Below are 25,715 nucleotides of genomic sequence, written 5' to 3'. Positions count from 1 at the left end.
AATTTGTATCTATAATTGTTATAGAAATGAGTTTATAGTTAGATAATGTCATCTGAAAATTAAGAAACCAGTAAAAATGTACACAATCTCTAGTGATTAATTTATCCTGAAATCTCAATGCAATAGCAACAAACTAAAATGTTCATAACATTAAAATGAAAACTAAACTGTCCACATTTAACATGATAAATAAATCTAAAAATATACAGTGAGGTTAACACTGCAATTTCCTTTATCAAAATATATAAATTTTAAAAATCTCTTGGATTCCAAATTTTGGCTTTCTATGAACAACTTCCAATGACAATAGATGTGTGCTTATTATACAAGGCTGATCAGAAATTAATAAAGTATTATCAATAAGATTATTAACATTTCAAGAAACCATCCTAGCCACATATAGTAAAGTGAAAACGTATACTCTTGTGATCTAAAAATTCTACTTCTAGAAATTTATCATATAGCAATACATGGACACAATGATATCTATACAAGATACTTTCTTATAGTTATTGTGTGTAAGAAGTAGAAACAACCCGTATGTATACCAACATGGGAATGATCAAATAATTATGGCATATCCTATTAATACTATTGCTACAAACCCTGAGTACGTGAATATAGATGTTTTGATATACAAAGATATCAAAGAACTGTTAACTCTTCTCTACAAAAGTGGGAATGTAGTTAGGAAGTATCACTTTCCATTTCATATAACTTTTTTATTGTTTCCATGTTTTTTGAGCTTCCATTAAAATTTTGTTGTTTATTTTAGAAAAATAGGGGGAAAAAAGATTCTCTGGCCCTTTCAAAAACCTTTTTCTCTCACTTCTTCCCATTAAATGTCAAAAAATATTGCTACTACAAAGACAGAAAGTAATCTAGTTATACTTAAAAGAATAAACATTTAGTATTTGTGTTTAAAATAATATAATCATAGAAATTGGAATAGAAAGCCTAACTGATTATGTGTAATGTACAATTATTCCAGGGAGCAAAAAAGGAAGAAGCTACTTTGTTTCTTAATATTCTCCTTTATTTCACATTAAAACATTAATTATCTCCTTGGAAGCAGAAAAAAAAAACTGCTAAATTGAGGAGCTCTACTAATGGAATTATATCAGAATAGTAAAGTATTATTTCCTATAGCTATTATTTAAAAATATCTCTTTGGGGCACCTGGGTGGTTTAGTTGGTTGAGTATCTGACTATGGCTCGGGTCATGACAGGTTCCTCAGTTCCAGCCCTGCGTCAGGTTCGCTGCTATCAGCCCAGAGCCTGCTTGGGATCCTCTGTCCCCCTCTCTCCCCCGCTCACACTCTCCCTCAAAAAAATATAAACATTTAAAAAATAAAACATCTCCTCAAATAATAAGATGACATTTCTTATTATTTAAAACAAAGCCTTTAAAAAAAAAGCACCTAACTTTCCCGTCACCCTGAGAAAAGTAAAAACATACACATAATTTTGGGGGAGAAGTAACTGAAAAATGGAATGTATATATAAACAGGGAAAATATAATATCAGCTTGTAATGTCCACTACAGTTTAATTAATGTCAGACTAAATTCCTCATCTGTATGAATAAAGGACTAGACAAGATAATCTAAGGCCCCTCTAATTCTATGGAATATCAGATAATTCAAATAAACTGATTTAAATAACTTACCTAGAAAATTTCAAGCTTGTACATTTTGAGAGTAATTCAGAACTTTAAATAAATAGTGATTTAATCTGTTCAATTCTGGATAACTTTACATTAAACTCTAATGATGAAATCAGTCTCAAGATTGTTTTTTACTATATCATCTACTCAACCTGAAGTCACTAAGATAAATGAATTTAATCATTCACCAAAAACCAAAAAAGATAAATATGTGAGGTGATAAATGTGTTAATTAATCAACTGCGGGGTAATTCTTTCACAATGTATGGTGAATCACCACAACGTACACTTTAAACATATTATAATTTTCTGTATCAATTATACTTCAATAAAGCTGAAATGGAAAAATAAAAGAAAATTTAATTTTTGCTTTTATTAAGTAGACAAGTAGCTACATAAACTGCCAGATAGGAACTTTATACCTAGGGTTTATCTTCAATAATTATCTATCTTCTTCAATCTGTTAAGTTTTCACCGAAGTGATAAATCTGAGTTTCGTCCAACTTAAAATTGTGAAAAATTCCAGGTTTTAAATTTCACCAGAAAACCAGTAATTACTCTCAGCTACACTATATAATGACAAGGCCATAAAAATTTTTATCAGTATTTTTTCTGGACTTATAAGTTCTGAAAACAGGAGTGCCCGGATGCCTCAGCTAGTTAAGCATCTGACTCTTGATCCTGGCTTGGGCAATGATCTCATGGTTCCTTGGGAGTCTCTCTCTGCTCCTCCCCCACTCATGCTTTCTCTGAAAATAAATAAATAAACTTAAAAAAAAATTGTGGAAACAAAGAATCACCTGTCTGCCAGGATGGAGCCCTGAATTGTGGTAAAAGAGTAGTTCCTGAAGAAGCAGCCTGAGCAGTTCGGGATTCAACAGCAGAGAGAAAATTCATCACTGAAGATTCTTTAGTGTTAGTGCTGGCACTGTTCACACTAGTATCAAATATTCCAGAAAGACCTACGTTTGAAGATAAAATATGTCACAAAGTAAAATATTTAATAATACAAAAGTATATTTCTGTTCATATTTAATTTATTTACCTATTTTTTTTGAGAGACAGAGAGAGTGCACCTGGGAGCAGGGGTAGGAGGAAAGAGAGAATCCCAAGCAGGCTCCATGCTCAGTATGGAGCCCTTGGAACCTGACGCAGGGCTTGATCCCATGATTCTGGGACCATGACCTGAGCTGAAATCAAGAGTTGAATGCTCAACTGACTGAGCCACCCAGGTGCCCCCAGAGAGTCCTTTTTAAAATAAAAACAGGGGGGTGCTTTGGTGGCTCAGTCGGTTAAGCGTCTGACTCTTTGATTTTGGCTCAGGTGTTGACCTTGCTTGTGAGACTGAGCCTGGCATAGGGCTCCATGCTGACAGCACAAAGCCTGTTTGGGATTCTCTCTCTCCTCTCTCTCTGCCCCTCCCCCCACTCGTGCACTCTTGCACTGTCTCAAATGTTTTAAAATAAATAAATAAAAAAGAATCCCTGAAATTTAAGGCCAAAACCTCTACAACCCTAAACTGTTTTATTTTGAAATAGCAAACACACGTGAATTTGACGAAGCATGGTTACAATATAAAATCTACAAAAATCAGGGTGCCTGGATGGCTCAGTCGGTTAAGCATCTAACTTCAGAAGCTCAGGTTATGATCTCACAGCTCATGAGTTATAGCCCTGCATTGGGCTCTGTGCTGACATCTTGGAACCTGGGGCCTGTTTCAGATTCTGTGTCTTCCCCTCTTTCTGCCCCTCCCCTGCTTGTGCTCTGTCTCTCAAAAAAAAAAAAAAAAAAAAAAAAAAGGTAGAAAAAAGTTAAAAAAAAATCTACAAGGATTGGGAAGATCTCCCAATTAATTAATTATACAGATATTCCCTATCAGTAAAAGACAAAGCTTTTAATTTCATTTTCACTTTTCCCACAGCTCCATTATTTTCTGCCCACATTCATAACCCAAAATATGAAAACTGATTTTTCTTCTTATTCACTAAACGTAGCCAGATTAATTTTACAAGAGCATTTTTACCAGTTGGCTGAGGTGTGGCAGCATATCCAGGAAGCTGATGGGAGGCTGCAAAAGTCTGTCTCTGAAGGAGATCTGTTTCAGAGTGTGAGGGATGTCCTTCTTCATAGCTTAAACTAGAGGATAATAAAAATAAGTGACCAAAAACACAGCTCAAACCATATGATCAAAAAATTTCTAGGAGAGCAATTATCAAAAGTAGCAAAAGTCTCTGACTAAATTCAATAGATTTGATTAATAGATCAAATACGGTCTGACAATACTGTCAAAATGGGGAAATATGTTGAAGATATACTAGGAAGAAAAATGATACACAGTATATTCCTTAATTTAACTTTACTTCCTTTTACTGGGAGAGAAATAACATGGTACAGTGGGAAGAGCAATAGCCTGGAAAACAGGACAGCTGAATTCATTATACAACCTCTACCAGCTGCTTACAGTACCATTTGAATAAAAGACTTAATGTCAGACTGAATTCTTCATCTGTGTGAATACAGAATTAGAGAAGATGATCTAAGGTCCCTCTAATTCTACCATTCTATGGAGTATCAGATAATTCAAATAAGCTGATAATTAAATAACTCACCTAGACAATTTCAAGCTTGTACATTTTGAGAGTAATTCAGAACAAGATATTTTTTATCCCCTTGACATTTATTTTGAATATTTTAAACCCAGAGAAGAATGGAAAGTCCAATAAAAATATTATACACCTGTTGCTTAAGACTCAATAATCATGAACATTTTGTTACCTTTGTTTTATTTTTCTCTACACACACACACACACATACACATATACACACACACACACACACATATATACACACACACACACACTTTTCTTTACATATATACACTTTTCTTTACTAAACCTTTCTTTTTTTACTAAACCACTTGAAAATAACTTGCATAAGGACGCTACATCTTTAAATACTTCAGCTGTATCTCCTAGGAATCAGTCATTCTCCTATACAGCTAATTATCATTATAATTATCATTATTAGACTTGAAGAAACTTAACAATTTGAGTCAATAACAGTATGTAATACAGAGGTCAAATTCTAATTTCCCAATTGTTGCCTAAATGTTTGGGATTTTAAAGCTTTTCTACGTAGGATCCAATGAAAAATTCAAGAATTACACTTGCTGGGGTGTCTGGGCAGCTTAGTGGGTTAAGCCTCTGACTCTTGGTTTCGGCTCAGGTCATGACCTCATGGTTCATAAGGTTAAGCCCCATGTCAGGCTCTGTGCTAACAGCACGAAGCCTGCTTGGGATTCTTACTCTCCCTCTCTCTTCCCCTCACCTGCTCACACTCACATGTATGTGCACACTCTCTCTCAAAATAAACTTTTTTTTTAAAGAAGGGAGAATTACACTTGGCTACTTCTCTTTAAATTTAGAACAATGCCTCTACCCTGCCTCTAATCCCAGATCCCTTTTGTCTTGATTTCATGACACAGACTTGTTGAGGAAAACAAGTCAGCTGAATGTAGACTATCCCAAATTCTGACTCTAAAGGATACCTCATGAGAAGTGCATAAATGATATTTTGTACTTCATATTGCCTCATATGAGGATACACATAATGTCAGTTTGTCTCATTGTTGGTGATACTAATCTTAAAGTGGGTAAGGTACATGTCAGATCTCTCCATGTAGTTATTTTTTCTCCTTTGAAATGCAATTGGGAGATGTTACTTAAGACTTTGTAAATACCTTATTCCCAAAAGCAAAGGTTTCAGACATCATCCATCTTTAATTAAATTACCACCTTGGAGATTGGAAATGGTGTTTTCTAATTACATCATTCCTTTAATATTTAAAAGTATTCTTCTGTAAAATAAAAATCAGCTTCCCCCCTTTTTCTCTCATGTACATACATATTTACTTATATTTTAATAATATTTTTCAAAAATGTAAACACCTTACACTTTAAATATATCGCTGTAGACTTAAAAATTGAGGTACAGTTGACATATAATATTATATTAGTGTCAGGTGTACAGCATAGTGATTCAACAATTATATACATTATGGAATGCTAACCATGATACATGTAGTTGCCACCTATCTCCTATAACATGATTATGATATTCTTGACTACATCCCCTGCTATCAACACTTGTATATGTCTTTCATGGACATATGTTTTCATTTCTCTTAAGTTAAATAGCTAGGAGTGGAATTACAGGGTCATAATGTAGGGGTATGTACTACTTTACATTACCATGTAAGATAATATATCAAATTTCCATTTTTACTTTTTTTAAAAATTTTTTAATGTTTATTTTTCAGAGAGAGAGAGAGACAGAGCACGAGCAGGGGAGGAGCAGAGAGAGAGAGAGAGAGACACAGAATCTGAAGCAGGCTCCAGGCTCTGAGCTGTCAGCACAGAGCCTGACGTGGGGTTCGAACTCACAAACCGTGAGATCATGACCTGAGCGGAAGCCGGACGCTCAACCGACTGAGCCACCCAGGCGCACATTTTTACTTTACAACCTTTTCACCACATGATATTTTCAGTCTTAATTTTAGTCATTCTAGTAGGTATAGTGGTATCTCACCACAGCATAATTTGCATTTCCTAATAACAAATGATGACGAGCATCTTTTTATATGCTAACAGGCTATTCTTTCAGCTCCTCTTGTAAAGTTCGTTCTGAATTTTTGCCTTTAAAAAAATTCAGGTTGGTAGCACTTTTCTTATATTCTGGATCTACCTTTTTTGTCAGATATATGTATTGTGAATGTTTTCTTCCAGTCTGATGGTCTCCTTTATACTTTCTAGTGTCTTTCTTTTTTTAATGTTTGTTTTTGAGAGAGAGAGAGAGAGAGAGAGAGAGAGCGAGCGAGCATGTGCATGAGCGGGGGAGGGGCAGAGAGAGCAGGGGCAGAGGATCCGAAGAGGGCTCCGCACTGACAGCAGTAAGCCTGATGCTGGGCTGGATCTCATGAACCGCTGAGATCACAACCCGGGTTGAAGTCGGATGCTCAACCAACAGAGCCACCCAGGTGCCCTCTAGTGTCTTTCAGTGAAAGGTTTTCATCGGTTTTGTGGTAAAAGCACTTAACACATCTACCCACTTAGCAAAGTGTGAAGTACAGTAGTATTAACTATGTTGTACAGCAGAGCTCTAGAGCTTATTCATCTTGAATAACTGAAACTCTATATTCTTTGAACAACTCCCCAATTCTCCCTTCCCCTAGTCTCTGGCAACCACATTCCTTTTCGCTGCTTCTGAGTTCGACTAACAAGGTTTTAATTTTTGATCAACCTGAATTATATTTTTTTCTATAAAGTCAGTGCTTTTAGTATCCTGTCACTAATATATTCACCTATATTTTCTTTAAGTTTTAAAGTGTTAGCTTTTTTTTAAAGTATTAGCTTTTATATTTAAGTGTATGAAATCATTTTCAGATAAATTTTGTAAGGTAAGGGTAAAGGTTCATTTTCTAAATTTCTTCAAAAATTAAGGCATAATTTGCATACAATAAAATTCACCCTTTCTAGTGTACAGGTGAGTTTGAAAAAATATGTAAATATTGCAAAAACTAAGGGAGAGAACAGTCCCAGCATTATAAAAGATTCCCCCATGCCCAACTATGGTTAGATCCTCCCACCATCTCCCAAGGATCTATTCTCTGTTCTTATAGTTTTCCCTTGCCCAAAATGTCAAATGAATAGAGTAATTTAACATGTTGTGTAGCCTTTTGTGTCTGGCTACTTTCAGTTAGCTTAATGCCTCTGAGATTCATCCATGTTTTTATTTATACCAGTAATTCATTACATTTTATAGCTGAGGAGCATTCCATTATGTGGATGCATCAGAGGTTAGTGCTTGTTTTAAATCCATTTATCACTTTAAGGACCTTCGGGTTCCTTCCTGTTTTTGGCAGTTATGAATAAAGTTGTCATACACCTGTGTATGTTTCTGTGTGAACACAAGTTTTCATTTCACTTGACTAAACATATAGGAGGGGGATGGCTGGTATGGTAATAAGGTAATGTTGAACTTTAGAGAAACTGCTTGTTTTCCAAAGTAGCTATCCTTTTTCTCATATCCCTAGTACTGTATGTCTGGTCTATGGCTCTGCATCCTCACTGGCACTAAGTATTACCAATTTGTAAGTTGCTTCTTTTCTTTTTAAAAGTTTTAGCCATTCTAGGGGCGCCTGGGTGGCTCAGTCAGTTAGGCGTCTGACTCTTGGTTTCAGCTCAGGTCATGAGCTCACGTGATTCATGAATTCAAGTCCCACGTCAGGCTCTGTGCTGACAGCATGGAGCCTGCTTGGGATCCTCTGTCTCCCTCTCTCTCTGCCCCTACCCTGTTCTCTCTCTCGCTCAACCTACCCTGTTCTCTCTCTCGCTCAAAAGTAAATAAACTTAAGAATTTTTTAAAATATAAAAACAAAGTTTAGCCATTCTAATTGGTGTGCAATAGTACCTCACTGTGATTTTAATTTGCATTTCCTTACTAACAATGTTTAGCATCATTTGCTCATCTAACATGCAGAAATCTTTGGTAAAATATCTACTCAAATCTTTTGCCCGATATCATCAAATCCTTGGTGAGATATACATTTTGAAAATAATTTCTCCCACTCTGTGGCTTTCATCCATCCTCATAATAATGTAGTTAGAAGAAGAGAACCATTTTTAAATGAATTTTTTTAGGATTTTATTTTTAAGTAATCTCTACACCCAGCGTGGGGCTCAAACTCACAACACTGAGATCAAAAGTCACATGCTCCACTGACTGAGTCAGCCATATGCCCCTATGAATTGTATTTTTGCTATTGTTGCTAAGAGATCTTTGCCTAATCCACTATCTCAAAGATTTTCTCCTTTTTCCTCTTGAAGGAAGGTTTGTTTCCTTCTGAAGTTTTATGGTATTACCTTTTCCATTTAAGTCTGATTCATTTGGAGTTAATTTTTTGTACGTGGTGTGAGGTTAAGGCTTGAGATTCATTTTTTAAAAAATTTGGATATGCAATTATCCCAGTACTATATATTGAAAAAAATTATTCTTTACCCATTGAATCGCTTTGGCATCTCTTCTTTAAAAAGACTAGCCATATATTTGTGGTTCTATTCTTATCTATTCTGTTACATCAATATGTCTGTTCTTAGGCCAATAAAACACAGCCTGGTAAATGATTCATTCAGGTTGGACAAATCTTCCAATTTTGTTCTTTTTCACAACTATTTTGGGTATGCCAGGTATTCCCATATAAATTTTTGAGTCAGCTTGTCAACTTCTACAAAAAACATTGTACTGAATCTATATATGACTTTCAGAAAAACTACCACCTTAGAAATACTGAGGACTCTAATCCAGGAGTATATTTATTTAGGTCTTTAATTTCTCTGCAGTCTTCTGTAGTGTTTAGTGCATAATTCTTGTAAGTATTTTGTTAAATTTTTTAAAAGTTTCTTTTTTAAGTGTATTTATTTTGAGAGAAAGTGTTTCTTTTTTAAGTGTATTTATTTTGAGAAAAAGAGCATGCGCACATGAGTGTGATAGGAGCAGAAAGAGAGGGAGCGAGAGTTCCAAGCAGGCTCTGGGCTGTCAGTGCAGAGACCAACATGGGGGTTGAACTAACGAACCAGGAGATCATGACCTGAGCTGAAGTCAAGAAATGGATGCTTAACCAACTGAGCCACTCAGGCACCCCAGTATTTTGTTAAATTTATCCCTAAGTATCTCATTTTTGTTATGTTGTCCTAGATGTTTTTTAATTATAGCTTTATTGATATGTAATTCACATACCATAAAGGTCATCCTTTTAAAGTGTACAAATCAGTGCTTTTTAAGAATATTCAGAGTTGTGCAACCAGAACCATAATCTAACTTTAGAATATTTTCACTGCCTCAAAAATAAACCTGTACCCATTATCATTCCACATATCCCCTGGCACGCAGCCCCAGGCAATCACTGATCTACTTTTGTCTCTATGGATTTGCCCTACTCAAAGTATTTCACAAAAATGGAATCATACCATACCTGGCCTTTTGCAACTAGCTTTTTTCACTTAACACAATGTTTCTACGGTTCATCCCATGTTACAACATCTATATACCAGTACTTCACTTCATTTTATGGCTGAATAATATCTCATTTTATAGATACACATTTTATTTAGCCACTTAACAGTTGATAGACATTTAGGGTGTTTCCACTGTTTGGCTATTATGAATCATGCTCCTAGGAACATTCATGTACAAGTTTTTGTGTGGATGTATGTTTTTCTCTTGGGTGTATACCTAGGAGTTGAATTTTTGAGTCATATTGCAACTCAAATATGTTCAACATTTTGAGGAATGGCCAACCAAAATAGTGGTATCATTTTACATTCCCACCAGCAATGGTTAAGGGTTACAATTTCTCAACATCTTTGCTGACACTTCTTACAGCCTGTGTTTTTATTATAATAGCTATCCTAGTAGGTATAAAATAGTATCTCATTGTGGTTTTGATTTGCATTTACCTAATGATGTTGAACATCTTTATGCTTCCTGACCATCTGTATTTCTTCTTTGAACAAATGTCTATTCCAATCCTTTGCCCACTTTAAAATTGGGTTGTTGTTGTTTTTTAAATCAAGGTGTAAGAAGAATTCCTTGTACACTCTGGATACAAGTACCTGACAAATACATGATATTTAAATATTGTTTCCCATTCTGTAAGTTATCTTTTCATTTTCTTGATGGTGTAATTTGCAGCCTGAAAGTTTTTTTGTTTTTTTTAATTTTTAATTTTTAATTTATTTTATTTTATTTTAATTTTTTAGATTTTTTTAAAGTAATCTCCACACCTAACATGGGGTCAAACTTACAACTTCAAGATCAAGAGTCGTATGCTCCACCGACTAAGTCAGCCAGGTGCCCTTGAAGCCCAAAAGTTTTAAAGTTTGAGTTTGTTTGTTGTTTGTTTTTTTTTTCCTACACCAACAACCACTTCTCCAACTCTCTGGACACCAACTGGGTGACCATCCAACAATTCGGTTCAACCTTGTTTTTTTTTTTTTTTTTTTTAATGTTTTATTTATTTTTGAGAGAGAGGGCACAAGCAGGGGAGGGGGAGAGAGTGACAGAAGATATGAAGCAGGCTCTGCACTGACAGCAGCAAGCTGGACAACGCAGGGCTCAAACCCACAAAATGCAAGATCATGACCTAAGCCTAAGTTGGATGCTTAACCAACTGAGCCACCCAGGTGCCCCTTAAAATTCAAGTTTAAAATTAGATGCAGGTAAGAGCACCTGGGTGGCTTAGTCGGTTAAGCATCCAATTTTGGCTGGGGTCATGATCTCACAGTTCTTGGGCTCAAGCCATATGTTGGGTTCTGTGCTGACAGCTCAGAGTCCGGAGCCTGCTTTGGATTCTGTGTCTCCCTCTCTCTCTCTGACCCTCTCCCGCTTCTGCTCTGTCTCTCTCTCAAAATTAAATAAACATTAAAAAAATTAAAAATAATTAAATAAATAAAATTAGATGCAGTTCAATAGATTTTTTTGTCACTTGTGTTTTTGATGGCATATCTGAGAAACCATTACTTAACCAAGGTCCTAAAGATTTATTCCTATGTTTCCTCTAAGAGTTTTACAGTTTTAATTTTTCCATTTAGGTCTACAGTGCATTTTGAATTAATATTTGTACATACTATAAGGTAGGAGTCCAACTTTATTCTTTTTTTTTCAACGTTTATTTATTTTTGGGACAGAGAGAGACAGAGCATGAACGGGGGAGGGGCAGAGAGAGAGGGAGACACAGAATCGGAAACAGGCTCCAGGCTCTGAGCCATCAGCCCAGAGCCTGACGCGGGGCTCGAACTCATGGACCGTGAGATCGTGACCTGGCTGAAGCCGGACGCTTAACCGACTGCGCCACCCAGGCGCCCCCCAACTTTATTCTTTTGCTACTCATTTTGAATATAATTTGAAATTCTTTAATAATAAAAAACATGAATGAGCATTCATTGGCCAAAGTTGAAAGATTTTAACCCTGACAATAATCTGATAGTCACTGGTTTGTTGACATCACTTATTTTTTTAAATCTGTGTTTAAGTTTTTTTAGTAATCTCTACACCCAATGTGGGGCTCAAACTCATGATTCCAAGATTAAGAGTCACATGCTCTACTGACTGAGCCAGCGAGGAGCCCCAACAAAAGCCAGATTAAAAAAATTATCTTGGTAAAAAAATATGTCTCAAAACATGGTCAACAAATTCCCATATTTGAACCAATAAAAGATTTCCTTTGAATAAATATACATTTATTTAATATCGGACTTACCCTGGTATAGTCCTCCTAGCCCCCAGGTCTGGATGGGTGGTACGGATAAAGACAGAGAATTTATACTATCCCCATATATAATCGAAAAATTACAGGAGCTAAGGCCTAGAGAAGAGGAAGGAGCCAAGAGATAAGAGATGCAGTTGTTTTAATCTTCATATTCCCAGCCTAGCATAAACTTCAATCTTCTATCCCTTCTCCACACACTCAAAGTAGGGTAGACTCATTGTGGAAGATAAGAAGGATCAGAATTTTGCAAGGGAAGTATCATCTTCCTTCAGCTGTTGTCACTTTAAATGCCAAATTTTAAAAAAATGACATTTTCCTAAAAATTAAAATGAGCCAAAAGATTATTCAGTTACCACTCTCTACCTTAGGTCTGAACATTCTTTCCCTAAACTTAATTTTAATCTGTTTAACAAAGAAAATTAAGTTTTTTATTTATTTTTACTTTTACTTTGAGAGAGAGAGAGAGAGAGAGAGAGAGAGAGAGAGAGGGAGGGAGGGAGCGGGTGAGGGACAGAGGCAGAGGGAGAGAATTCCAAGCAGGCTCCACACTCAGCATGGAGCCCAGGGTGACCCTGGGAACCCAGGCACCCCAGGATCTCATATTTTACCTTCAAGGGAATCAAAAGCCTCTAAAGAATTTTAATCAGAGTTAAACAATTAAATTTGTATTTTAAAAGAGTGGTTTTTAACCAGGGGTGCCCATTAGCATCATCTGGTAGTTGTTGTTGTTCTTGTTGTTTTTCCTCCAAAATATACCTTTCCAGTTCTCACTTCCAGAAGTTATTTATTAATAGTTCTGAGACAGGACTCTGTAAGTCACTTTGAAAAACTCTTAAAGCAATTCTGCCACGTACTAGCAGTAAGAATCACTGTGTTAGAAAGACGATCTGATAAGCAGTGTGAAGAACAGAGGAAGCCTGTGGGGCACCTGGATGGCTCGATCAGTTAAGTGTCCAATTCTTGGGTGCTCAAGTGATGACCTCACAGTTTGTGAGACTGAGCCCAGTGTGGGCACTGCTAGTGAAGAGCCTGCTTGGGATTCTCTCTCTCCCTCTTACTGCCCCTCTCCAGCATATGCTCTCTCTCAAAATAAACAAGCAAACAAACAAACAAAAAGGAAAGAGAAAGCCTGAAAGCAGGAAAGCCAAGATTCTACTGCAGAAATCCAAGTAAAAGGCTGTAAAGACAGAACAGTGGCCGCAGATAGACATTTGAGAACTCTTAAAAACAAACAGAACTGACAAGGTTTGGCCAACAAAGATTTGTGGGAAAAGTCAGAGGAATCATGAATGATAGTGAACCACCCATAAGGCTGAACAAATCCAACTGGAAGAGTTCAATTCTGGATGCATTAAGTTTGAGGTGAGGTGTTCTTAAGAGATAGAATGAGGAATAATCAAAAGTGGACTAATGAGGGGTGCCTGGATAGCTCAGTGGTTTAGCACCAACTTCAGCTCAGGTCATGATCCCATGGTTCGTGAGTTCAAGCCCCATGTTGGGCTCTGTGCTGACAGCTCAGAGGCCAGGGCCTGCTTTGGATCCTGAGTCTTCCTATCTCTCTGCCCCTCCCCCACTTGTGCTCTGTACCTCTCAAACATAAAATAAACATTAAAAAAAAATTTTTTTAAAGCAGACTAATGAACATTCCCATTTAAGACCCAGCAAAGAAGTCCGAGATGAAAATAAAAAATTGGGAATCATTACCAGTTGGGTATTTTTTAAGTCATGAAAGTGGGTGAAAATGCCCAAGAGTGTCTTACATGAGAAACAGGCTGAGGACAGAAGCTATGGGGATACTGCTTTTGGAGGATATAGTGATCAGGAAAAAGTCTCCACAATATTAAACTATTCCTGTGCCAAACCAGAGGAAGAGAAGAGAAAAGTTATGCAAAGGCCTGAAGTAGGTAAGAGTTTGCTATTATAGAGAAGCTGAAAGAAGACTAACATGCTTTGAGTGTACTGAGGGAAGGGGACTGTAGCAGGAGCCTTATTTACCTGGAGGGTTAACAGGCGGCCATGTAAAAGCCTTGTGGGCATGGCAAAGTTTGGATTTTATTCCAAGTGCAATGGAATGAGAGTGCCTAAATACATTTTTACAAGGTAACACTGGCTGCTACTTCAAAACTCCCTCAGTTCTCAAACTAAAATTGAAAGCAAAGGGAATCCTAAAATCAAATACACCTTTCAGTGTCAACTCCTACCCTCATATACACATTACTTCCCAAATAGCTCCAAGTTTCACTAAAAGTTGCTTTAAAAATTAATGTTAAGGGATGAAGAATTTAATGAATTTGGCTATGAACTGCTGAATAATTCCATTGTAATGTCCTTTAGTTGTAAAAAAAACAATGAAAATAACAGAGTTGTTGATGAGAAAACATAATCCTTTCCTTTGTACTCAACTTTGTAGAAAATCATAGAAGAGACAAATCTATGGGTTAAAAATGATGAACTTTCCAGGGTATCATTGGTTATAATTAAAAGGATAATCACAATATTGACAAGAATGTGGAGAAACAGACCCCTATTCCCCTATTCCCATTGCTGGTGGGAATGTAAAATTGTATAGCCACTTTAGAAAACAATTTAGCAGTTTTTCAGAATGTTCAACACAGAATATCCAGAAGACCCAACAATTCCACTCCTAGGTGGAAAACAAAACATATGTTCAAATACTTTCATGCAAATGTTCACAGCAGCATTATTCACAAGAGCCAAAAAGTGAAAACAACCCATATATACAACAACTACTGAACGGATAAACAAAATGAGCTATGTCTATGCAATGGAATACTATTCTGCTGTAAGTACTTGTAGTACTGATTGATATATGCTACAACATGGATGAATCTCTAAAACAGTATGCTTAGTCAAAAAATCCAGAAACAAAGGAACATGCATTTTATTATTCCATTTATACGAAATGCCCAGAAAAGGCAAATCTAAAGAGACAGAAAATGGTATTAATGGTTACCAAGGGCTAGATAGGGGTGAAAATGGGAAGTGATTACAAATGGGCACAAGGTTTCTTTTTGGGGTAATGAAAAGGTTTGAAGATTAGATTGTTATGACACTGTAGTGATGTAAATATACTAAAAATCACTGTACACTTAATATAGGAGAAATTCATGGTGAGTAAATTAAGTCTCAATAAAGCTGTTAATTAAAAAAAGGGGGGGGCTAGGGCATCTGGGCGGCTCAGTCCATTTAGTGTCTGACTCATGATTTCAGCTCAGATCATGATCTCGTGGTTTGTGGGTTTGAGCCCCACATGAGGCTCCATGCTGATAGTGCAGAGCCTGCTTGGAATTCTCTCTGCCCCTTCCCTACTCGTGCTTTCTCTCCAAATAAACTAAGAAAAACTTTTTTTAAAAAAGGGCTGGAAGAGTCAAATGGCTTAGATTCACTATCTCTAAGGGGACCTTGAGCAATGTATTTACAGCTTCTCCGAGCCTTCATTTGCTCATTAAAAAAATTTTTTTTAAGTTTATTTATTTATTTTTGAGAGAGAGACAGAGGCAGAGGGGGAGACAGAGAGAATCCCAAGCAGGCTCTGCACCATCAGCGTGGGAGAGCCCAATGTGGGGCTTGGACCCACAAGCTGCGAGCTCATGAGTTGAAATCAAGAGTTGTATGCTTAACCGACTGAGCCACCCAGCCACCCCTCATTTGCTCATTTGCACAAGTAACTCCTATTCATTGCATCACCTTGGTTCATTCGGGGCCATTATAAGTATGTTCTGCAGAACATCAGAAGGCAGATGAAAGGAGTCTGAGTATTATTTTTGTTTTAATTTTAAGTTTATTTATTTATTTTGAGAGAGACAGACACAGTACAAGTGGGGGAGGGGCAGAAAGAGAGGAAGAGAGAGAATCCCAAGCAAGCTCCATGCTGTCAGTGCAGAGCCCAACACAGGGCTCAAACTCAAGAACCATGAGATCATGACCTGAGCTGAAACTGAGAGTCAGATGCTTAACCTACTGAGCCACCCAGGCGCCCAGAAGTCTGAGTATTATTTGTTCATTCCCTCCATCACAACCATGGTTCCAGCCAAGCCGCATCCCTCTACAACTACAGCTAAGTCTGGACTCCAATAACTTGTTGCCCTGCCCCTTCATGGGCCTAAAAGTGGCTTCACACTGCTGCAACTCATTCAAAATCTCATTATCCTTATTTTGGTTCCTTAACCCTGCCCCCCAACTATAAACTGGGCCTTATTAATATGAGGCCTCAGATGAATGAAAGGAACAAAATTATGTTTTAGGCAGGGCCCTTAACTGATAATTGGTGTAAAGGAAGTGCAATTGGTACTTTGTACCAAGTTATTGTCAAATCAAGTATGATTTCTTGAAATAAGTAAATTTGCTTTCACTGTTATATACATCTTTAATGATCTTTACCAAAACAATCCTGCTTCATTTTATACAAACGATAATACTAAATAAAGTTGGCTAAAAGGTGTTTTTGTTTTCACTAAGAAGGTGAAAGGTATGGTATTTCCTGCCTAGGTAGAGTGGTAGAGCATATTCACTAATCAGTCTATCAGTTCCAAACACTATTCACACAGAGAGACAGATTTTGGCATTTGTAACAGATGCCCAAGAAAAACGATGCCAAAGTCAAGGCTATGAAGAGTTTCCGTCTGTTGTTCTGTCAGGAAATAAATGAAATGTGATGGTGATGTGGCATATGCTTGGCTATATTCATAACAAGAGACACCAAGGCCTGGATTGGACACAATTCCAAAATTCCATTTCATCATCTTCCTTTTTTATCTCTGTCATCACCTGCATTACTGACCTTTCCTTTCAACAAAGACAAAATTTTCAGATCCAACTTTTCCCACCTCCAGTATTTTTCTAGAGCACTTTTCTTTTAGAAGAAATACATCTGTACAGCTACATGCAAAAGAATGAAACTGGACCACTTTCTTAGGCCGTACATAAAAATAAACTCAAAATAGATTAAATAAATATTAAGATCTGAATCCATAAAACTGAAAGAAAACAAGACAGTAAACTTTTCGACATCGGCCTTAGCAATATTTTTCTGGATCTGTCTCCTTAAGCAAGAAAACAAAAGCAAAAATAAGCAACTGGGACTAAATCAAGCCAATAAGCTTTTGCACAGCAAAGGAAACCATCAACAAAATGAAAAGGCAACCTACTGACTGGAAGAAGATATTTGCAAATGATATATCCAATAAGGGGTTAATACCCAAAATGTATAAAGAACTCATACAACCTAACACCAAAAAACCAAACAATCCAATCAGAAAATGAACAGAGGATCTTAACATTTTCCCAAAGACATATAAACGGATAACAGACACATGAAAAGATGCTCAACATCACTAACCATCAGGGAAATGCATACCAAAATCACAATGAGATTATCACCTCATACGAGTCAGAATGGCTAGAATTAAAAAGACAAGAAATAACTAATGGTGAGGATGCGGAGAAAGGGAACCCTCATGTGCGACTGGTAGGAATGAAAACTGGTGCAGCCACATGGAGGAGGTTCTTCAAGAAATTTAAAATATCATACAATCTAGTATGACAATTACTAGTCTAGTCTAGTAATGACAATCTATGACAAGAAATGTCATACAATCTAGTAATTCTACTTCCAGGTATTTACCCAAAGAAAACTAAAACACTAATTAGAAAAGATATATGCACCCCTATGTTTACTGCAGTATTATTTACAACAGCCAAGATGTGAAAGTAACCTGAGTGTCCATCCACAGATGAATGGAAAAAGATGTGGTATTCAGCCATAAAAAAGAGTATCTTCCCATTTGCAACAACATGGATACTAAGTGAAAGAAGTCAGACAGATACCATATTTTACTTATATGTGGCATCTAAAAACAAAACAAACACAAAACAGAAACAGGTTCATAAACACAGAGAATTGGTAGTTGCCAAAGGGGAAGGGGTGAAATAGGTGAAGAGGATTAAATAGGTACAAACTTCCAGTTATAAATAAATACGCCACAGTGATGACCAAAATAGCATAGGGAATACACTCAATAATACTACAATAACTTTGTATAGGGACAGATGGTAACTACACTTATCATGGTGAACATTTCATAATGTACGTAATTGTCAAATCACTATGTTGTACACCTGAAACTCATATAATAATATAGGTCAACTATACTTGAATTAAATTTTTTTTTAAATTTAAAAAAACCCAAGGGAAAAAACCCAAATACATCTGTCAAAGCCAATTAATTTGTAATTCAAATTGTTGCAATGTATTAACTACCTGTAATTTCCAGACATTAACATACTCATTTAAGAAGTAGACAAAAATGGTCATGTGGGTTTTCATGATTATCTTTCATTTCAGGCTCTAAAGAAATTATTAAAAATGAACTACTATATAGTTGATTATTTCTCATAACACATAACAGAGTTCAAATTTCCATAATTCAATTGTATAGGTGCTATGAAGTGTTTTTTTATTTTAGCTTCTTCATTGTATCTTGTGGCCCAGGTCCCTTACCAAATTAAACTTCTTCCTTTTATGAGAAACTAGTACAGCTGAATTTTTACTGTGTCACAATTTTGTTCACTATTATTCATGTGATCTAGGATTTCTGGCATTAGGTAAGTCAAGTCTGTCTAATATACATTCATCACGGCAATTCACATTTATACACTAGATTTCTAGACATTTATACACCTTTGGTTTAATATAAGAAGCTAATAACGTTTTGGAGCAGAAAAAAAAGATTCCCAGGTGAGTAAAAATCCAAAGTTATTCACCTTGATACTCAGTATGCTGTTTTTTTGTTCTCTAGAAATTTTAATATAAATTAATCAGAAATCATCTATAAGCTCACTACTTCTGCTTTCTTAAGGAAATTTCCAGAAATTTATAACCCCACTGACCAAATAGACTGCCTTAAAATATCCTATATAGTGAAGTTATGTTAAAAAAAAAATTTAAACCTTTATCTTTCAGAGACACACTATGGTTGAAAGAGATACATACATGTCCTGAAATTTACTTTGAAAAAATACAAAACAAATACAAAGTAGGGAGAGAAAGTAGTTGGTGGTATATATGAAACAAAATTAACCATGTAGGGGGGCACCTGGGTGGCCCAGTCATTTAAGCGTTTGACTCTTGGTTTCGGCTCAGGTTACCATCTCTCAATTCGTAGGTTTGAGCCTTGTACCATGTCGAGCTCCACGATATTAACTTGGGATCCTCCCTCTCTCTCTCTCTCTCTCTCCTCTCCTCTTCTTTCTCTCTCTCTCTCTTTCTCTCTCTCTCTCTCTCTCTCTCTCTCTCTCTCTCTCCCTCTCTCTAAAAATGAATAAATAGGGGCGCCTGGGTGGCTCAGTCAGTTGAGCATCGGACTTCGGCTCAGGTCATGATCTCAAGGCTTGTGAGTTCGAGTCCCGTCGGGCTCTGCGCTGACAGCTCAGAGCCTAGAGCCTGCTTTGGATTCCATGTCCCTCTCTCGCTCTGCTCCTTCCCTGCTCATGCTCTGTCTCTCTCTCTCTCTCTCTCAAGAATAAATAAATCATTAAAAAAATGTTTTTAATGAATAAACGTAAAAAAAAGATTAACCATGTATTAAAGTTTTTAAAGCTGGCTATGAATATGTAGGGTTTGTTGTACCATTCTCTCTAAATGTGTTTGGTTGAAAATTTTCCTTAATAAAAATGTTATTGTCTGTAGTAGAAAAATAAACTTCCAAGTAGCTAATTTATGTTCTGGATTTCTGGTTCACAACAATGATTAATGCAAAGTAAGAAATTATAATGAACATTAAAGAAAAGGTATATACCCTATTTTTAAACAACAGGTAAAAACAATTTCTTAATTTACAAACCTATCTTAAAATTTCTGATAAACATATCTGTTAAGTGTGAATAACATTCATACTCATTCCAAAGTATACTTTATGAAGATGATGCTAAGCTGACCATAATAAGGTGGTACACAATAGATCAAGATTAACTAGCTGATATACTAGACTAGCTCTTATTTAATTTTTTTAAGTTTATTTATTTATTTTGAAAGAGCACAAGCAGGGGAGGGGCACAGATTTTTGCTTTAGTTTAAAAAGAAAGTAATACTGGGGCGCCTGGGTGGCGCAGTCGGTTAAGCGTCCGACTTCAGCCAGGTCACGATCTCGCGGTCCGGGAGTTTGAGCCCCGCGTCGGGCTCTGGGCTGATGGCTCAGAGCCTGGAGCCTGTTTCCGATTCTGTGTCTCCCTCTCTCTCTGCCCCTCCCCGTTCATGCTCTGTCTCTCTCTGTCCCAAAAATAAATAAACGTTGAAAAAAAAAATTAAAAAAAAATAAAAAATAAAAAAAATAAAAAGAAAGTAATACAAAGATATTAACCAATGAATGACTAAATGCACCATTCTATTTAAATCCTCTATCCTTCCAAATCATTCACACTTTTATTTTGACATTATTCCACTAGACCCTTAGTGGCTCTGGGCAAATCAACTTAGTCTAATGTCTGTTTAACTGAGGAGAGTACCAGCTGCTTTACCAGAGTAATACTCATTTTGCAGTCTGCTCAGTATGAGAAATGTTTGAAAATGTTAAGCCATCTAATTTAAGCAGATCCAAGCAAAAGTATTTTAGCTTATCCACATTTTTGTGTTTGTCATGCTTCACTGGGTCAGACAAATCTGGTCTCAAGTTATTTAAATAGGATCAGTGATCACACAGTAATGAGAATGAAGTCATATGAAAATTTCATTATTTTATGTTTAGCTACACCCCATAAATGCTGACAGGTTTACCAACATAGGACAAGCTACATGGTCAGTATTGCTAAAGAATCTTAAACTTATGGATGTCAAATTTCAACTCTGAATATGAGATAACAAGTCAAAGCCGAATATATGCCAACATTAAATATATTCTTTAGTAAATCAATATTTATTGAAGTTATTATATGACAGATACATGGCAAAAAAAAAAAAACTGCTCAATGTAGATGGTCAAGAAACCACCAAGTTAATGAAGATGGACCAACAAGAAGACCAGAGAAATATTTAACATCAAGGATTGATGAGTGCTATGTAGAAACTTCAAGCAAGGTACTAGGCTATACAGTGATGGGGGTGGGGGTACACCCTTCCATTGAGGGTACTAGAAAAGCAGGCCTCTAGCAACGTGATGTTTTGAGCTGAATAAATTGAAGGAGAAAGCCATGCAGATTATCAGAGGGAAGACTGGTCTTAGCGGAGAAACAGCCCAAAGACCCCATGGTAAGGGCATACCTACTACTTTTAAGAAACAATGAAAAATATGTTTCATTCAAAGATAAAACAAGAGGGCAAGGGAGAATCTGAGGTCATGTTCTACAAAAAATGAAAGGTAAACAAGCCTGTGTCCTCCCATTTACCTCTTCATATTATGCAATATGTACACACATATTAGCATACAGCTAGCACACTGGTTAACAAATGCTTACTGTTGACCAAAATGAAAAGAGAATTGATTGCAACTGCAAAGGCCTCTGCTGGTCTGAGTGAAAATAAGGAAACTGATCAGAGCATCCCTGTAACAAGAAGTCATCTAGCATGTTGCTAAAAATGAAAACAGCAGTCAGTAGCAGCAACCAAGGATAAACACATAACAAAGAAATGCTTTTTTTGTAAGCAAGCTTAGCAAAGGAGTAGGCAATTAAAAAAAAAACACAGAAACATGTAGTCATATTTGAATTAGTGCACAAAAAAGAAAACAAAACCAAAACACCCTTTTTGACGTACTATTCTCAATGTAAAATATTTCTTCTCTTTTCAAAAGATTACCATGTTCAAGTCCTTGTTCAAATATCACTATTTCAATTAGCCTGCCCAGTCCAAACTATTTAATCCACACTGCCTCACAAACCACCTTCCATTCCTCCTTACCCCATGTTTTCTTGTTCTTGTGTCACCTCCAAACATACTAGATAATTTAGTTATGTTTATTATTTATCATCTGTCTCACTCCACATACTCCAGTGTAAATTAAATTCCAGGGCAGGCATCCTGGTTTTGTTCACTGATATATCCCAAACTCCCCAGTATTTAATATATGAGAGGTGCTTGGTAAACATCTCTGAAATTCCCATACCTTATGGCAACCATTCAATCTGATATAAACTCATGTATCCAAGTTTTCTTCAAGAACTTTTTGTGAAAGTATGTTGTGGAAAAATTATTCTAATTTTAAAATAACTGAGAAAGTATAACCTTCCAGCATACATGTTAACTTCCAAGAGATTCAATATTCTTGTTAAAAGTCTCCCATCACTAATGGCTCTAACTTCTTTTCATTTGCCAATTCGACTTCATCCTAAACCCCCACCCCTCTCAAAAGTTTTCCCTGGGGGATGAACACCCTGTGATTAACAGCACACTGATAATAAATCCTGTCTCTGCCACTGACCAGCAGTGTGAATTTGAACAAGTTAACAGTTCTTTGCTTTAGTTCCCTTGTCTGTAAAATGGGCTAATAGGACCTATTGCACAGACTTGTGAAAATTAAATGAGGTAACATAAATATCAGAACAGTGCCTAGCACAGGGTAGATATTCAACAAATGCTACTTATCACCAACAGCTTACGTTCAGTTCTCAGCCATCTACTCTTCATTCTCAGAAATATTAATCTCTAATTGTCTTCTACTGTTGTCTTCTACACAAATGTCTATTCAGACTCCTATATTAACTTTTCTGGTCTTGTTGGCTGAGGACAAATATTTTATTTTTAAGCAGAGACAATGCCAAGAAGCCAAGGATGATAAGATGACAAACAACATTAGCATCACATAGAAATGAAAATTATTGGGCTTCACCCCAGACCTACTGATTCAGAAATTCTAGGTCTAGGCCCAGCAACCTATGTTTCAACAAGCCCTCTGGGTGATCTGAAGGACTCATAAATTGGAAAACCACTGATCTAGGGTAAGAACATGTCAGGGAGGGGAATTATCAGACTTGTTTCTGCCATCAGACATTTGCACGAGCCCTTTCGTCAAATCTTGGGGAAATGCTAATTCCTCGGGTAGGACATTTTCTTGTTTATTTGCTTATCTGATCTCCCACCCCAAGAATATTAACTCCACAAGACTTTATATTTGTCTGTCTTAATTGTCCGTCTTAATTGCCTAGAACTCCCAATAAGCCTAGAAGAGGTGTATGGTGTATTTGCTGACCAAAATGAATGAACATCTCTACTTGTTTTTATTGCACCATTCTTCTTCCAGTCACCAGAAAAAGGTCAGTACTTCCTTTTGCTTACCTTTTAACACATACCCTTTCAACAATCTCAGGCAATTTTATCTTGAATGTCTCTTATACCCATCTCTTCCTTTCTACACCCTCTGTGATGGTCAATTTTATGTGTCAGCTAGACTGGCCATAGAGAGCCCAAATTAAACATTATTTCTGGGTGTGTCTGTAAGACTGTTTTCTGGGTGAGGGGCACCTGGGTGGCTCAGTTGGTTGAGCGTCTAACTTCAGCTCAGGTCATGATCTCCTGGTTGGTGAGTTCAAGCCCACTGGCTCACTGCTGTCAGCCTGTCAGTGCGGAGCCTGCTTCAGATCCTCTGTTCCCCTCTCTCTGCCCCTCCCCCACTGGGGCTCTCTCAAAAAATAAATATATTAAAAAAAAAGGTGTTTCTGGGTAAGATTAGCATTTGAATCCATGGAGTCAGTAGAGGAGATAGCCCCTCTCAATATAGGTGGGAATCATCCAAACCACTGAGAGCCTAAATACAACAAAAGGTAGAGGAAGGAGGAATTTGTACCTTTTTTCCTGCTTGAGCTGGGACATCTTGTCTCATTTCCTCCTGCCCTCGAGCTGGGATTTATACCATGGGCTCCCCTGGTTCTCAGGCCTTACAACTCAGACTGAATTATACCATCAGCTCTCCTGGGTCTCCAGACTGCAAACAGCAGATCATGAGACTTCTCAGCCTCCATAATTGCATGAGCCAATTCCTCATGATAAATTTGCATTATATATATAAATCTCCATTTATATATACTTGTGTGTGTGTATTCACTCTATTGGTTCTCTTTCTCTGGAAAACATCTGACCAATACAGATTTTGGTACCAAGACTGGTTACAGAGGAAGAGAATTTTAAGGATGAGTTTTCTAAAATGGTCCTAGGGTTTCCGCAATTGGCTCTCCAATCTGATTAAAGTTTCCAGTTGTAAAGAGCAATGATAGTTCATGGCATGAACTCTATTTTATAGAGATATGCAAAATATCTGCACTGGATATTCCTCATCATCCCCTTATAAGCAGCAAGGAGCTAAATGACTCTGTATGTGATACTTTCAAACCTTTTTGGAAAACTAATGAATATGACATTGGCTGGTTGCTCCTAATGTCACTGGACAAAGTGGTGAAAAGAAAGGATGAGCTCAGTGATTCAAATTCCCAGCTCTAGTGCAGTAAATGACCTAAGAGCTTCTAGGTGTTCCTGAAGGAGATCCTTACCTCCTGTAGCCACTGGGCTGAAATGGCTGAAAGTCCATGTAGAACCTCATCCTGTGGTAGAATTACAACACAAGTTGAACTCTCAGTGTCACAGGGCAGCTACTGTTAAAGTGAGGGCACTGATTGGGAAAGAAGAATGAGATCCTGCAAGTTGGGATGGCGAGATGTGGAAAGATCTGATGGAGCTGGAGACACTGGGCCTCTAAATTCTTACCAGTCTTCTTTACTGGTGGAAGAGGTTTCCCCACCCACAGTAGAAGCATCCTCTCTACCTCCATCTGATGGGATTAATTCTGCACTGCCTGATGAATCTGTAATGGTTTCCCCTGAGGCACTTGCTATGTAAGACAATGCTGATTCTCCTCAGGACCCATCCCTACCACCTCTCTGTGTTTCTAGACCCATAACTAGACTGAAGTCCCAACTGGCCCCTAAAGGTGAGGCACAATGTGTCAGGTCCAGGATGAAGTATGTTACAGTCTAAAAGAAATACTTGGATTTCTAACTTATATAGACAAAAATCTGAGGACCATGTATGGGAATGGGCATGTGTGTGGATCTAACGGTGGAAGAAACATGGTTTGATCAGGCCAAATTTATTGACATGGGCTCACTAAGAGATTCTGCATTTAATGCCACAGCTTAGGGAGCTGGAAAAGGCTCTAGCATTTTGGCTGGTTAGCTGAAAAATGGACTAAAAGGCAGCCAGCCACCAGGAGCAAACTGGAAATGCCCACATGCCTTGGTTTAATGTAGAAGAAGTGATTCAAAGGCTTATGGAGATTAGAATGTTCCAGTAGGTTTGTCAAGACCTACTTCCCCACATTGGGAAGGTCCAGAAGACATGCTTTTCAGCAATACTGTGAGGAATAAATTTGTGAAGGGAATCCTGGCATCTGTGGAGTGCTCTGTGACCACCCATCTCTGTGGGCCAAACCTCACTGTAGAAACTGTAGTCAATTAACCTAAATACAATGAGTATAATTAGACTCCAGGGTAGCAGGGGCCAAGAGTCAATCAACTACAAAAGGCAAGGTGGACATGGTTACTGTAATGGACAGCAGACTCAAAGCAGAAATCTGAATAGTCTGAATCACTTAGACCTTTGATGTTGATTATGGTGTTCCTTGAAAGTAAAACAGACAGGAAGCCAACCAAATTCTTAATCTACATAAGCACAAAATTTCTAGGTCAAGTGAACAAAAGCCCAATTCAAATAATAAAAAAGCCCTTA

The 25,715-nt window shown here is 37.1% G+C and overlaps 1 protein-coding gene across 4 annotated transcripts in view; it reads right to left on the bottom strand.

Annotated features, from left to right (window-relative positions):
• QSER1 (glutamine and serine rich 1) overlaps nt 1-25,715 on the bottom strand; it is an 83,862-nt gene that overhangs the window by 43,354 nt on the left and 14,793 nt on the right. For all 4 annotated transcript variants that reach the window (XM_023239677.2, XM_023239678.2, XM_023239679.2 and 1 more), the window contains 2 exons: nt 3,689-3,801; nt 2,466-2,627 (listed from right to left, as the gene is read on the bottom strand). In XM_023239677.2, the coding sequence (XP_023095445.1) occupies nt 2,466-2,627; nt 3,689-3,801 (275 nt within the window). The remainder of the gene's footprint in view (nt 1-2,465; nt 2,628-3,688; nt 3,802-25,715) is intronic.

Source organism: Felis catus, chromosome D1 (assembly GCF_018350175.1).
Source record: "Felis catus isolate Fca126 chromosome D1, F.catus_Fca126_mat1.0, whole genome shotgun sequence".
In the NCBI taxonomy this organism is placed as follows: domain Eukaryota; kingdom Metazoa; phylum Chordata; class Mammalia; order Carnivora; family Felidae; genus Felis; species Felis catus.
This window is presented reverse-complemented; position numbering and strand designations above follow the sequence as displayed.